Genomic DNA, 13,279 nt, shown 5'->3' with positions numbered 1-13,279 from the left:
GATACATTAAAGCAGTGAATTCTGTTGTGAGCCCTTAAGCCCCGCTCACAGTCACATGGGAGGTGGAGGCTGTGGTCGGTAGGTGGAGGAAGATGAGAGTCTGCAGAAGACGCAACGAGTCGGCGTCTCTGAGGTCTGAAGTCTGGAAGCTGGGAACGACTTTGTACACTCCTCACATGTCTGTGACGACAACAACAACAACAACAAGTACTATTTCACAGGAACCAACAGACGAGTATGGATGACAGACCTGGAGAACCTGGAGTCCATCAGTCCTCCTGCTTTTCATTACTTCTGGGATTTCCTCCATGTTGTCTATGTTCCACAACCTCACTGACCTGTCCTACAGAATCATCCTCATCATTAACAACTTCCCTGACCTGTACTACAGAATCATCTTCATCATTAGTGATCAGAATTAAAAGACCAATAGTAATCATTTTTGTTACCTTGGAAGCAGAGGCGACCAGCTTCCTGTCAGCAGTGATTGACACATCTGTCACCCAATCAGAGTGGCCCTGGGATAAACAAGCGTCAGTGGCATCAGGGCTGAAATGTTGATGCTTCTAAATGAAAGAATAATGTTTAATCACCTTCAGGACCAGAGTCCTGCTGCTGGAGCACGTATCCCAGAGTGCAACTGTTCTATCGTAAGAGCCCGACACCAACAGGGTTGCTATGGAAACAAGTGTTTATGAGATAAACATTTTACTGGATACTGTACTTCATCTCAGAGGTACACATACTACACCAATGTACTTCAAACCACTCTTTAATGTACTACAGAGGTACAGACACCGTGTTGTAGTCTACGTGATACGCAGGTACACGCCCGTATACCCACCAACAAAAACACTGATACCTAACAACATTGTTGTGACAGAATGTCTGCGGGAGATGACCAAAACTAGAGCGACCCTCGTCTACTAATGGACTTATTTAATGTACTACAGAATACTCTTTAATGTACTACAGCAGTAAAAACTCTCACCATCGGCAGAGAAGCAGCATGAGCTCACGATGCCTTCATGGCCTCTCTGGAGCGTCGTTCCTCCATGAGATCGAAACCCACCTGCCTGCAGGTCCCACAGTTTCAGGCTTTTATCCCAAGATGCAGTGCATAGGAAGTACCCGCTGCTGGTGAAGCAGCAGTTGGAGACCACGTTGCTGTGGTTACTGAGAGACAAGAAGACCACAAGATGAAGACATGAAGTCAAAGGAAGCACCAAATCCAAGTTGCATCAGGTGTGCTGATCACCTGTTGATGGAGACGGTGGTTTTCTGAGCCAGCAGGTCCCACAGTTTGATGCCTCTGTCTGCCGCCACGGTGACGACTCGCTGACTCCGTGGGTCGAACCGACACCGCGTGATGGTGGAGCGGTGATGATCTGGTAGGGAAAAAAAAACACACTATCGCAAACAAGTAAAACAGACGTACCGTACCGGGAAAAAAAAACATACCGCTGACCTACAGGGTACGTACCGGGGTGTACCAGTGACCTACAGGGTACGTACCGGGGTGTACCAGTGACCTACGGCGTACGTACCGGGGTGTACCGCTGACCTACAGGTACCGGGGTGTACCAGTGACCTACAGGAACCGGGGTGTACCAGTGACCTACAGGTACCGGGGTGTACCAGTGACCTACGGCGTACGTACCGGGGTGTACCGCTGACCTACAGGTACCGGGGTGTACCAGTGACCTACAGGAACCGGGGTGTACCAGTGACCTACAGGTACCGAGGTGTACCAGTGACCTACAGGAACCGGGGTGTACCGCTGACGTACAGGTACCGGGGTGTACCAGTGACCTACAGGAACCGGGGTGTACCAGTGACCTACAGGTACTGGGGTGTACCAGTGACCTACAGGAACCGGGGTGTACCAGTGACCTACAGGGTACGTACCGGGGTGTACCAGTGACCTACAGGTACCGGGGTGTACCAGTGACCTACAGGAACCGGGGTGTACCAGTGACCCACAGGGTACGTACCGGGGTGTACCAGTGACCTACGGGGTACGTACCGGGGTGTACCAGTGACCTACAGGTCCGTACCGGGGTGTACCAGTGACCTACCGGTGGCATACTGCAGACTTAACCCTGGTGGCATAGCTGTGACTTACCGGTGAGAAGGTGCAGCGTCTGTCCACTGGAGGCCTCGCTGATGGAGACACAGTTCTGAGGATCTGAAGCACAGACCAGCAGCCGGCCGTCAGAAGAAGAGCTGCAGGAGGTCAGGAGACCGGCCTGTTTGCTCCTCCACTGACAGCAGACAGGAGTCAATAATCAGCTCACTAGAATCATTGCATCATTGTGTATGAGCTCGACTGGGAATGATTCAATTCATTTTATTTTGTGTAGCACAAAATGGGAAATAACAAATTTCCCTCAGAGGGCTTTACAGTCTACACATGCAACATCCTCCAAAAACCCAAACCTTCACAGGAAGAAACCTCAATGAGAGTCTGTCCATCCCTCTCCCGGGATGGACAGACTACAATGGATGCCATGTGTACAGAATGAACAACGTACAGTACATGTGATTATGTCATGTTATGTCACCAGAGTCTGTCCTGTCTCGAGGTCTGTAGACACCATCATCTTATCCCAGGAGACTGTGACCATCCTGAGAGACAGAGAGAGATAACTTCAGACAGACTCAAAGACCAATCAAATAATTTGGTGGACAGGTGGACCAGGGGACTAATGGTGGGGTGGCCTGCCTTAGTATTTCCTTGATTCTGTGCCTGGGACTTCACTTCCTGAGTCACATGTTCGTTTCAAATTATTTCTCTCCAGACATGTGTTCTCTTTACATCCTTTATTCAAAATAGAACTGTGAGTTCAAATATCCGATATCCCGTTAAGTACAAAGGAAGGACTCGCCCCCTCCTCTTATCACCGCTGCTCATCTAATAAATCATAAAGGAGGTTAGTATTTCAGATATGAACTTAACAAGGGAATCAACATAAGTCATTCAAATAAATTACATAATATAGTGGACTTGTCCAACCAAGACCCACCTGTTGGTGTTTGGGATCTGAGAGCACTCCGTGATGGTTTTACTGTGAAGTTCATCAAACACCTTCAGAGGTCTGCAGCTCTCCACGTCCTGCACAGCTCAAAGGTCATTATGTAGAGGTACTAGTGTTCAACATTTTATATTTATATGCAGCATAAACATTCAGAGATAACCTTATTAGTAAAAGCAAATAAGACTGCAAATCCCAGAATGCACCACAAAATAATCCATTGTGCAATCAAGAGAGTCCAGTTCAGAATTATAAAATAAACAAAGGTTCAGTACTAGTAGAGATGAGTACTTTAACTAACCAAAGGTACAGTAGTACTAGTAGAGATGAGTACTTTGTGTATAAGTACCCAGAGGATGGCGCGGCGGTCGGAGGAGTACTTTAACTAACTAAAGGTACAGTAGTACTAGTAGATAGGAGTACTTTGTGTATAAGTACCCAGAGGATGGCGCGGCGGTCGGAGGAGTACTTTAACTAACTAAAGGTACAGTAGTACTAGTAGATAGGAGTACTTTGTGTATAAGTACCCAGAGGATGGCGCGGCGGTCGGAGGAGTACTTTAACTAACCAAAGGTACAGTAGTACTAGTAGATAGGAGTACTTTGTGTATAAGTACCCAGAGGATGGCGCGGCGGTCGGAGGAGTACTTTAACTAACTAAAGGTACAGTAGTACTAGTAGATAGGAGTACTTTGTGTATAAGTACCCAGAGGATGGCGCGGCGGTCGGAGGAGTACTTTAACTAACTAAAGGTACAGTAGTACTAGTAGATAGGAGTACTTTGTGTATAAGTACCCAGAGGATGGCGCGGCGGTCGGAGGAGTACTTTAACTAACTAAAGGTACAGTAGTACTAGTAGATAGGAGTACTTTGTGTATAAGTACCCAGAGGATGGCGCGGCGGTCGGAGGAGCAGCTCAGGAGGAATCTGTCGTTGAAGCAGAGTCGAGCCCCGTTGACGTCATCGCTGTGAGCCCTTAACAGTTTGACCGGAACCTGCAGATCACACACATTATTATGGACACGTGATTGGTGAGTGGAGGACACTCGTCTCAGGCCTTGCAAACCCGTAAGTCCATCCATGGGCAAGACACGTTTTTACAATCATTCTGCCTCTAATTTCAGAACCGTGATGCCATTTTTCAAAACTCACAACCAATGATCACATTGCATGTTCATTTGCAAGATCATTTGTTCATTGAACTACAATCACCTGTTCAATAAGACTCAATGTAACATCAAAGTACTTCTATTTCAAAATGAAAGTCCTCCGTTACGGTTGAAATGGTTGTCCATTAATTTAATTCCAATGATCCAACTATTAATCGATACAACATCTCAATGAGAAGTACTTGGGTCGCAGACCCGTTTTTAATGGGGTCGCGGGCCTCTGCATGGGAAAATAAAAATTAGAATAAAAAAACAAATCACAAAAGAATTCCTCCTGTGATTTTATTTTGAAGGGGTCCATGTTTTCAGCAGCGTGTGCCAGGTTGGGTCAAACCATTCTGATATGGGGGAGACATTTGGGTTTTTAGGATAATTAAACATCCTGAATATACAATATAAAATTCAGCTTATGAACTTGATTTTGAATAAATTTTAGAAGTTGAGAATGTTCCTCATTTGGGTCGCAGCTTGTCATTAAGGGGGGATGGTGGGTCCCGGAGCCAGACCAGCTGAGAACCACTGGTTTAGATCATGAGGTTTCAAAATAATGAGATCCATCAACCAACTGGACGTCATCATATGTGGATAAAACATCTGATCATCATTCTCTATCAGACACTGTTTCTACGGCCCCATGTTCCACTTCTTCACACAGCAGGCCTTGTATTGCCTCCCCATGCACAATGTACCAGCCTGTATTTGCCCCCCTCTTCTCCTTTACCCCATGGAGGAGTTCTTCTCCTTATGGAGGTGGAAGGTGTACGAGAGGTGCCTTCATGAACCAGTAACCCTTCTCCAGGCCATGGGTGAAGCACGCGATGACATCACAGCAGACCAGTGTCAGGCCTGGATTCACCATGGCGTTTGGCTGATGAAAGCCTCCTTGGTGATGTGGATGAGAACCTGTGGCCAGATCCACCAGCCCGGCTTGAGGAACATGTTCATGTAGGGGATCCAACCTGTTTCCCTCCCAGCTGAGGAACAGAAGAGTTTTTTCATGTTTTGCAGCTAACTGCTCTTTTTCTGCTTTGATTCAAATAAACCAACGTTGTGATTTTATTGTATTTCATAACAGTCACATTGTGTTCAGGGATTCCACTGTGTGTGTACTATTCTTTTACAGTAGTACTTTTACATTTAGTACAATAATGCAACCTGTATCATCTATTTGGTACAGTAATATTGAAGCCCCATAGTGACACTATCTTGTGTGTGGGTGACCTAAATGAATGTGAAAACCAAGTGAAAGGTTTCTTTAAAGATATGATTGTGCAATGCGATGTTTAGACCATTAGAGCTGTGTTACAGGTGACTGTTTTGTATCTAGAGTTTTGAAAAATGACATCAAGGTTCTGAAAATAGTATCAAAGTGATTATAAAAAACTGTGACCCCAACATCGCTCCTGTAGCTGTGACTACTGTGAGTGAATGTTAGTGGTGGACAAATGAACCATAAATTACATGTACAACATGGCTGAATAATGCACCCCGTGATTCGCTCTCAACCAATCAGAACGCTGGATTTCATCTGGCCGTGTTATGACTAACGTTATTCGTATTTTAAGAACATTTCGATGTTAATGCTTTATTTTACATTTTAAATGTGTATTACTACCGTTACAGCAGTAACAGCAGTAAATATCTAATATATACAGCAGTAACAGCAGTAAATATCTAATATATACAGCAGTAACAGCAGTAAATATCTAATATATACACCAGTAACAGCAGTAAATATCTAATATATACAGCAGTAACAGCAGTAAATATCTAATATATACAGCAGTAACAGCAGTACATCTTATATGTATGTATATATATATGTATATGTATATGTATATGTATATATATATATATATATATATATATATATATATATATAAGATGTACTGCTGTAACAGCTCTTCTGTTAAAAAAAGCTTGCATGCTATTAGCATAACCGCTGACGTTAGCCTTTGAGCTAACAGAGGGGCTAACTGACATTAGTTTTCTACCTGGGCATCCTGGCTCCTCCCTTCTCTTCCTCCCTCCTCTTCCTCCTCACCTTCTGAAGGCTCCATGTTTTCAGACATTTGGAGTTAAAAGTCTGAGTGTTAGCTAGCTTAGCTCCAGTTGCGTTGACAGTTACCATAGCAACTGCGCCCTTCAGGTGCTGTGGGACACAAGAGGATTCGGGTGTTCTAGGTGATAAACTCATGTTCTTCTGTCTTAAGTCAGTTTACATTAAAAGGCTTTATAAAAAGGAGACATAAACATTAAAAGATAAAGACTTTATTAATGAAAACAAAAGGGGGGGGGTGATGGGAAACCATGGGGACGGAGGTCCACACAGAGGACACGCTTCTTCACCAGGTGTCACGGGACTGGATGGTCTTCAGTCTGGATGGAGAGACGGACAGGTAATCGAGATGCTTTTTATCAGTAGACTAAACCGCTGTCTTGACATCATCACGTGACCTCTGACCTCTTGAGTAGCTCCTGCGTGGACACCTGAGCAGCTTGGTCCTCACTGTCCCCCTCCTTGCTCCTCTTCTTCTGCAGCTTTGCTTTGTCTTTGTTCTTTTTCTGTTTCTTCTTCTGGGGAGAAAAACACCAATTCAGACCCGAGCAATCGACCAGCAGACCAGACGTCTCCTTCTCCTCCTACCTTCTTCTCCTTCTTGTGTTGCTTCTGATGTTTCTTCTTCTTCTTCTTCTTCTTCTTCTCCTCTTTGCTCCTCCTGCCTGGGGAGCACAAGGCGGAGGAGGAGACTCCTCTAGCTGCACAGACCAGAACACCATTATAGATGTGAGTGAGTGAGTTGGTGAGAGGGTGAGAGTTCAAGTGATGACTCACTGAGATCAGCTGGTGGAGGAAGCTTAGGACCAAACTCTTCTTTTTCCTGAGCCGAGTTCTGAGATGAAACTGAGACAGAATGTTTATCATAAACATCATAAACACACACACACACACACACACACACACACACACACACACACACACACACACACACACACACACACACACACACACACACACACACACACACACACACACACTAATTCATGAAAACCTTTGTGCTTGACGCTGGAGGAGGTGACGCTGGAGGAGGTGACGCTGGAGGAGGTGATGCTAAAGAGGTTCTGTGGTTGTGGGTCCATCTGCTCCTCTTTTATCTCTTTCACCTCCTCCTCCTCGTCGCCCTCTCCATCTGATGAAGAAGAGGAGGATTTGTCATCAGAGGAAATTGCGAAGATGGCCTTGAACAGATCCATCGGAGGCCTGCTCTCCTCCTGCTCCTCCTGCTCCTCATTGACCTCTAGATTCCTCTGGAAGAAGAGAAAGCACATGCAGCTTTCTGCTCTGGTTCCTGCTCTCCGGAGGATCAATCAGTGTAGGACGTTACCTTGGTGACGGAGTCATCAGTCTGCTGCTCGGTGCTGCTGGAGGAGGTGGAGGAGGCCCCCTCCACTTTGATCCCGGTTTGGTTTCGAGCAGCTACGAGGAGTTCACTCAGCGGGTCCTTCTGCTTCTCCTCCTCTGAAACGTCCCACCTAGACCTCCTCCCAGCTTCTGGAGGCTTTGGAGGAGCTGAAAGGGAGCAGGAGAACAGAGAGAGAGGAATGAGGAGGAACAAGTCGCAAAATATGGTTCTAAAAATGTCAAATCAAACTTGAATATTAACAACAACCATCATCTAAAGCATGAGTAGTACTAGAGTCTGTTGTAGACCAGAGGTGCCCAGAAGCTACTTTTCAATCGACCAAGTCAGGACGGGCCGACGGGGGGAGCAGCGCCAACGATAACGGAACAACGAGACATAAAAAACAACGAGCCTCCCGTCTGTCGCATTCCACACATTCCACACATTCCACACATTCCACACATTCCACACATTCCCTTACTAGTCAGCCAGTCCGTTAGCAAGCAACGATCGATCGCTAATTAGCACCACCAGGGGGACGCGTGTCTACGGGTGTCAGTGACATGTGGACACAAGGGACAGAGGGACAGAGGGACAGAGGCTTCTTACCCGTCGTCTCTGTCACCGTCAGGAAGTTGAACACCGAGAACTTGTCTCTCTTCACTTTGGGAAGACCGACCAAACCGGACCTGCAGGACCAACAGAAGCTCATCACCTACTTCAGTACCAGTGTGATGTGTACTGTGCACGTGGCAGTGTGCACGTGGCTGTGTACCCGGTGTAGGGATCCGGGACGTTGAACCTCTTGCACAGCAGCTTGTCTGGATGCCACTCAAACGTTTCTCTGGTCAGTTCACCGAACATCTTCATGTTGACGGCGGCCTGCTTGTCGTCCACGTCGCCCTGACGACCAGACAAACGGATCATCAACAAGCACGACACAGTGCTAAAATGATTCTTTTTTACTTAGTCCCTCTAACCTCCTGGTCCCGTTGGACCTCCACGCTGTCCTGGTCCTCCTGGCTCTTGGCCCTGGTGAAGCGGGAGGACAGCGAGGAGGAGGAGGGTCTGTAGAGGATGGAGGCTCGGACAAACTCGTCCCTCTCTCTGCTGCGCTCCCACTCCGTCATGCCCGGGTCCAAACTCTGCTCCAGACCGTCTGACAAACACAAAGCAGGCCGTCACCGCCCGGCCCTGCAGACAGAGGCCGCTGCAGTGCATCATGGGTAGGCCGGAGCCTCCTACCTCGATCTCCCTGTTGCAGGCGGCCCAGGTACAGCTCGTAGCGAGCCTGCTTGCTGGGGGTCTGCTCAAAGGGCCTGAAGGTCTGAGAGGAGGTCTGGACTCCTTTCCACATGGTCAGGGCCTCCTGCTGCTGCCGGAGGCCGGAGGAGGACACGTCCTCCACAGCCTCCTGGGGGGTGGGTGTGGAGGTCGGGCGGGGGGGCGCGCCAGAGGAGCCGCGCATGCCGAGAAGTCGCTGTCTATCTTCAGGCTTCAGAAGCTCCATGACTGAACTAGGACCTGATCAGGATTCAATTGACAACATATGCATTAAACACATTGATCAGTACAGACTTCACACTAATTAAAGGAACAAATCCTACTGGACCCATTAGAACTTCAACTCAGATCAACATTTAAGTGGTAGCAGCTCATCCAGAATCAGTCATTACATCATCGATGCATCATCAAGGACACCGGCGGGACAGAGAGAACGAAGGTCAGAGGACAGAAGGTTAGGACACAGGAGGTTAGGACACAGGAGGACGGAGGAGGGAAGGAAATACTTCAGTTAACACAGTGGGACTAACTTGTCCTGAGATGGAGCGTTACCTTGCAGGGCGTCTTCTCCCAGAAGGTTCCTCCTCTGACCAGAGTCCAGCTGGTGGCGCCCTCCATGCTGCGGTTCCTCTGAGACCATGTGGCCCCTGGAGACCCTCAGGGCCTCGGCCAGCGCAGGACTGGCCCCTGAGAGGCCCAACGCGTCGAGGGACGGACGGAAGCGGTGGACGGGGCGGTAGTCTCTGGGCAGAGAGGGGGGGGGGTAGATCTGCACAGAGAATGGGATCAGTGAAGGCGCTCACGTTCACACTCGTCTTCACACTGATGCTCACCATCTGGTCCTCAGGGCGGTTTTGGGCCAGAGTGAATCCCTCCAGGATCTTTCCCAGGTACGACGCGTCTTTGCTTTTCTCTGCAAACATCAAAATATTCTAATTGTACCACAATGGACACAGAGAGGGGAGTGGTGTTGTTCTGGGGGGGGGGGGGGGGGGTCACTAGGCGGAGCCCGCAGGACCTCGTGGACTTGCCTCTTTTCTTCATGTACTGCTGCGGAGCCGTCCAGCCGTACAGGCCGTCCCCAGGCTCCTCCCCCCCCAGCACCGTGTCGTATCGGGACATGGAGTCTTTGTGGTAGACCTCTTCGTCATCGTCGTCCTCCATGGCCCCCACCCCAAAAGCCTTCAGGTCAAAGGTCAATCAGCATTGTCATTTACAGCGTCTCTGCTAACAGAGTGTAGTGGGCGGAGCACCCACCTGTCCGGCCACGCCTCCTCTCCTGGAGCCCCCCCTGTCTCCAAACAGGCGGCTCCTGGTCTCGGACTGAGGCCGGAAAAGGTCCAGGTGCTCGGGGGCGCCACGGCCCGGCAGCGCCAGACCCGGGTTCAGACCGCGGTACCCAAGACCCTGGACCCCCAGCCGGGGGTTAAAGTCCACTGGAGTCACATCCTTCGGGGCAAAGGTCACGTCCGCTAGAGCAAACTCCTCGTCATCCTCATCCTGAGAAGAAAAGATGATCGTTCATCTGAATCCATCATTGTTATTGTCATTTCTTACTGTTGTTGTTGACTTGTAGCTTCACATTTAGGACTGAATGCAAATCTATTGATTTATAATGACTCAACATGATCAATAATAACAACCTAATGTATCATGTGACCTCCTAACAAGAAGACACGTTAGTGTTGTTGTGTCTGTCCAGCTGTCTCACCCCCTGAGAGTCCTCTGATCCAGCAGGAGGCAGCACGCGGCCGTATGGTCTTCCTGCCAGAACACAGAAACATTACAAGACAAAAAACACATCTTCTACACCTGAAGGTCAACTTTGACATATGAATCTATGTGGAGTCTCATTCAGGCTGCATCCTTGTTGGACCTTCTGGTCTACGTGGGCTGGTCCTCCAACAACCACATGGGCTGAACCCAGCGCCTTCTGACCTGCTTGCATCATCAACTTTGCCCGCTGCTCCCGTTGCCGAGCAACCTGCTGAGCTTAAGAGTAAAAGCCCTAAACCCCCAAACGATCATCTGCTTCTTACTTCATTCACTCTAAATTCAAATCACATCAGTTACACCATGAACTTTCAGCTCAAAGTAATACTGCAATCTAAAGGCAGAGGAGATTCCATCAATAAAAACCACATCACAAAACACATTTATTAACTTTTATTCTTTTCTTGCATCGGACCAAAAAACCATCATAGCATCAGGAACAGTCCACCTCCAAAGGTGACTTTTCACTAGTAACCACAGAGGAGTGTTGGAACACTGATGTCCAGAAGAAGCAGTAGGATGACCTTGATGTGACCTCTCACCTGTCTGCTGTCGCCCTGCTTTCCTCTTCACCCGAGGACCCACACCTTGACCCTCCTTCCAGCCCATCCTCTTCAGCAACTCCACCCCCATGGACGACCTGAGGGGGAAACAAGGCGCCGCAGATGGGGTTAGGGTCGGGATCAGGACTCACCTGGCCCACGGGCCGATCCGCTCACCTGCTCGGTGCGATCAGCTCCTCCAGCAGCGTGTCTCCAGGTATCAGCGCCGCCTGAGCGTTGACGGCTCGCGCCTTTTCTCTGGTTGCGTCTCTGCGACTCGACGTGAACTCCTGACTGGTGCTGATCTCTGAGGGAGCGATGCCGTGCTCCCCGAAGTCCTGACAACAACAACAACAACAACAACAGTCGGTCCCTCTGAACCTGCGTCAGCACAGGTCCAAGCTGCCTGCTCCCTTCAGCATTCACCTCCTCGTCCATGAAATCTTCCGGTCTGGCATTTTGTTTCCCAGCTTTCTGTTGCCGTGACGACACAAATGTTGACGGGGCCCAGCCTACAGACAACAACAACAACATCAGAATTACACCTATAGGTCTGAAGAACTAGCAGATGGTCCAGGTCCCGGTCACTCACCTTCTTTGGTGCCCACGGTGTTGAAGTAGCCTGCAGAGAAGCCTCCGGTGAAGGCTCCATGGAACCGCTGGTACCTTCCCTTCTCGTCCTTCACCGTCTGCTCGTGTAGAGGAAGCGGTTTCTTCAGAGGCTCGTCTGCACCAAGCACAAAACCGTATGTGAATATTCACTCATCTTCTACCGCGTATCCAGGGTCGCAGGGGCAACAGCTTCTGCAGGGGAGGGGCCCATTACCAGCTCCGACCGGGGGACCAGTGTGGAGAGACACCTCTTCATAGTGGCTGGAAAACCCTCCTCCACCCGAATACACCTCACCATCCTGGACATGACACCCACAAACCGAGGCAGGGGAAGTGGTCGGATGCCTTTTCACAACGGGACAAGCGACATGGACCCGCCTCCTCTTGCACAGGAGTATCTGGGTTTGGTACCAGTTTGGGAATCTGACACAACACGGCAGCATGTCTGAAATAAAGTGATGAGTCCTAATGCCACGCTTTAGAAATGAACATAAAATGATTCTGTATTTGCCGTGAAGTATGAAACTAGAGGAGACACTGCAGTCTAATCAATGGGATCAACGTGTGTGTGTGTGTGTGTGTGTGTGTGTGTGTGTGTCCTCTGACTCCTTTAGCCTCACTGGAACATGGGTTCTGGTCTTATTGTTTTGAGTCCTACGGCATGCGGGTCGGTACATGTGTCCCTCTGTTGTTTTAGTGTCGCCATGTTCCCATCATCCGAACGGCAGGTCATGTGATCTGAAGGCATCTTCCCATCATATGATGGGATCTGCTGGTGAGAAGGTCTTCTCCAGGTCCATAACAGACTGGATGAGAAGAAACAGTGAAGAGCTGCTCCGTCCTCCCACGACCAGGACGAAACCGCATTGGTCCTCTTTATTCCGGGGTTCGATATCCGAATATTAGTATAAACTGAGACCATATACAGTGTGTTTATAAACGGTAACAATATAAAACGCACCGATGTGTGAAGGAAGTAGTTATAAACAAGGCGGCTGAGCTGTTAGCTCCTTAGCTTAGCATCCAGTGAGGGCTGTAGCCCCCATGCTTCATTTCTCTTGATATGAAACCGCTGCCGGTTATTAAAGTACCGATTATAAGATTATAGGGCTTATAAAAGTAACCCCACCTTCTTCCAGAGGCTCCAGAGGAGTCCCGTAACTCACGAAGTCCTCGTCCTTTTCTCCGTCGGACGCCATGATGCTAAAATGTAACTACGGTGGCCCCAGGAGGACAAAGCGGACAAAGTCAAAAACTAGACTGTTTTCTGCTATTCAGGAGGAGTTGTGTGGGTATTATGTATAATATACATATATATAGGAGTTATGTGTATATATATAGGAGTTATGTGTGTATTATGTATAATATATATATTATACATAATACACACATAACTCCTATATATTACTACAGGGACGTACAGCACGTGCTGGAGAGCGTTCCCTGCAGCGTGTGGCCTGC

General features: G+C 48.5%; 2 protein-coding genes across 5 annotated transcripts; both read right to left on the bottom strand.

Annotated features, from left to right (window-relative positions):
- Positions 1-49: 49 nt before the first annotated feature.
- Positions 50-5,062, bottom strand: LOC119196059 (WD repeat-containing protein 88-like). Its single transcript, XM_037451454.2, has 11 exons — positions 4,967-5,062; positions 3,919-4,029; positions 3,027-3,115; positions 2,565-2,587; positions 2,126-2,188; positions 1,259-1,388; positions 992-1,176; positions 594-676; positions 450-518; positions 251-343; positions 50-180 (listed from the first exon to the last, which is right to left on the bottom strand). Exons 1-11 carry the CDS (start codon positions 5,060-5,062, stop codon positions 52-54), a joined length of 1,071 nt encoding a protein of 356 aa, XP_037307351.1. The 3' UTR covers positions 50-51.
- A 1,395-nt stretch (positions 5,063-6,457) lies between these two features.
- On the bottom strand, positions 6,458-13,057 carry gpatch1 (G patch domain containing 1). 4 transcript variants are annotated; one of them, XM_037448164.2, is made up of 20 exons: positions 12,948-13,057; positions 11,799-11,933; positions 11,633-11,718; positions 11,384-11,544; positions 11,207-11,304; positions 10,603-10,655; positions 10,149-10,391; positions 9,923-10,073; positions 9,725-9,804; positions 9,444-9,660; positions 8,853-9,131; positions 8,588-8,766; positions 8,383-8,510; positions 8,217-8,296; positions 7,590-7,774; positions 7,257-7,512; positions 7,040-7,108; positions 6,851-6,963; positions 6,668-6,780; positions 6,458-6,582 (listed from the first exon to the last, which is right to left on the bottom strand). In XM_037448164.2, exons 1-20 carry the CDS (start codon positions 13,015-13,017, stop codon positions 6,549-6,551), a joined length of 2,730 nt encoding a protein of 909 aa, XP_037304061.2. In that variant the 5' UTR covers positions 13,018-13,057; the 3' UTR covers positions 6,458-6,548. The 4 variants fall into 4 exon arrangements, with proteins under 4 accessions (XP_037304061.2, XP_037304070.2, XP_037304079.2 ...); XM_037448173.2 differs by having other exon boundaries at positions 6,668-6,777; XM_037448182.2 differs by having other exon boundaries at positions 6,851-6,927.
- Positions 13,058-13,279: the final 222 nt, after the last annotated feature.

Source organism: Pungitius pungitius, chromosome 4 (genome assembly GCF_949316345.1).
Source record: "Pungitius pungitius chromosome 4, fPunPun2.1, whole genome shotgun sequence".
NCBI lineage: Eukaryota > Metazoa > Chordata > Actinopteri > Perciformes > Gasterosteidae > Pungitius > Pungitius pungitius.
This window is presented reverse-complemented; position numbering and strand designations above follow the sequence as displayed.

Coding starts and splice junctions, on each gene's coding strand:
- LOC119196059 (XM_037451454.2), bottom strand. CDS start 5,062: ATGGTGAATCCAGGCCTGACACTGGTCTGCTGTGATGTCATCGCGTGC. Junction 1,389..2,125: donor GACGCTGCACCTTCTCACCG/GTAAGTCACAGC, acceptor TTTCCCTACCAG/ATCATCACCGCTCCACCATC. Junction 1,177..1,258: donor ACCACCGTCTCCATCAACAG/GTGATCAGCACA, acceptor CTTGTCTCTCAG/TAACCACAGCAACGTGGTCT.
- gpatch1 (XM_037448164.2), bottom strand. CDS start 13,017: ATGGCGTCCGACGGAGAAAAGGACGAGGACTTCGTGAGTTACGGGACT. Junction 11,305..11,383: donor GAGCTGATCGCACCGAGCAG/GTGAGCGGATCG, acceptor TTTCCCCCTCAG/GTCGTCCATGGGGGTGGAGT. Junction 6,583..6,667: donor ACGCAGGAGCTACTCAAGAG/GTCAGAGGTCAC, acceptor CTCTCCATCCAG/ACTGAAGACCATCCAGTCCC.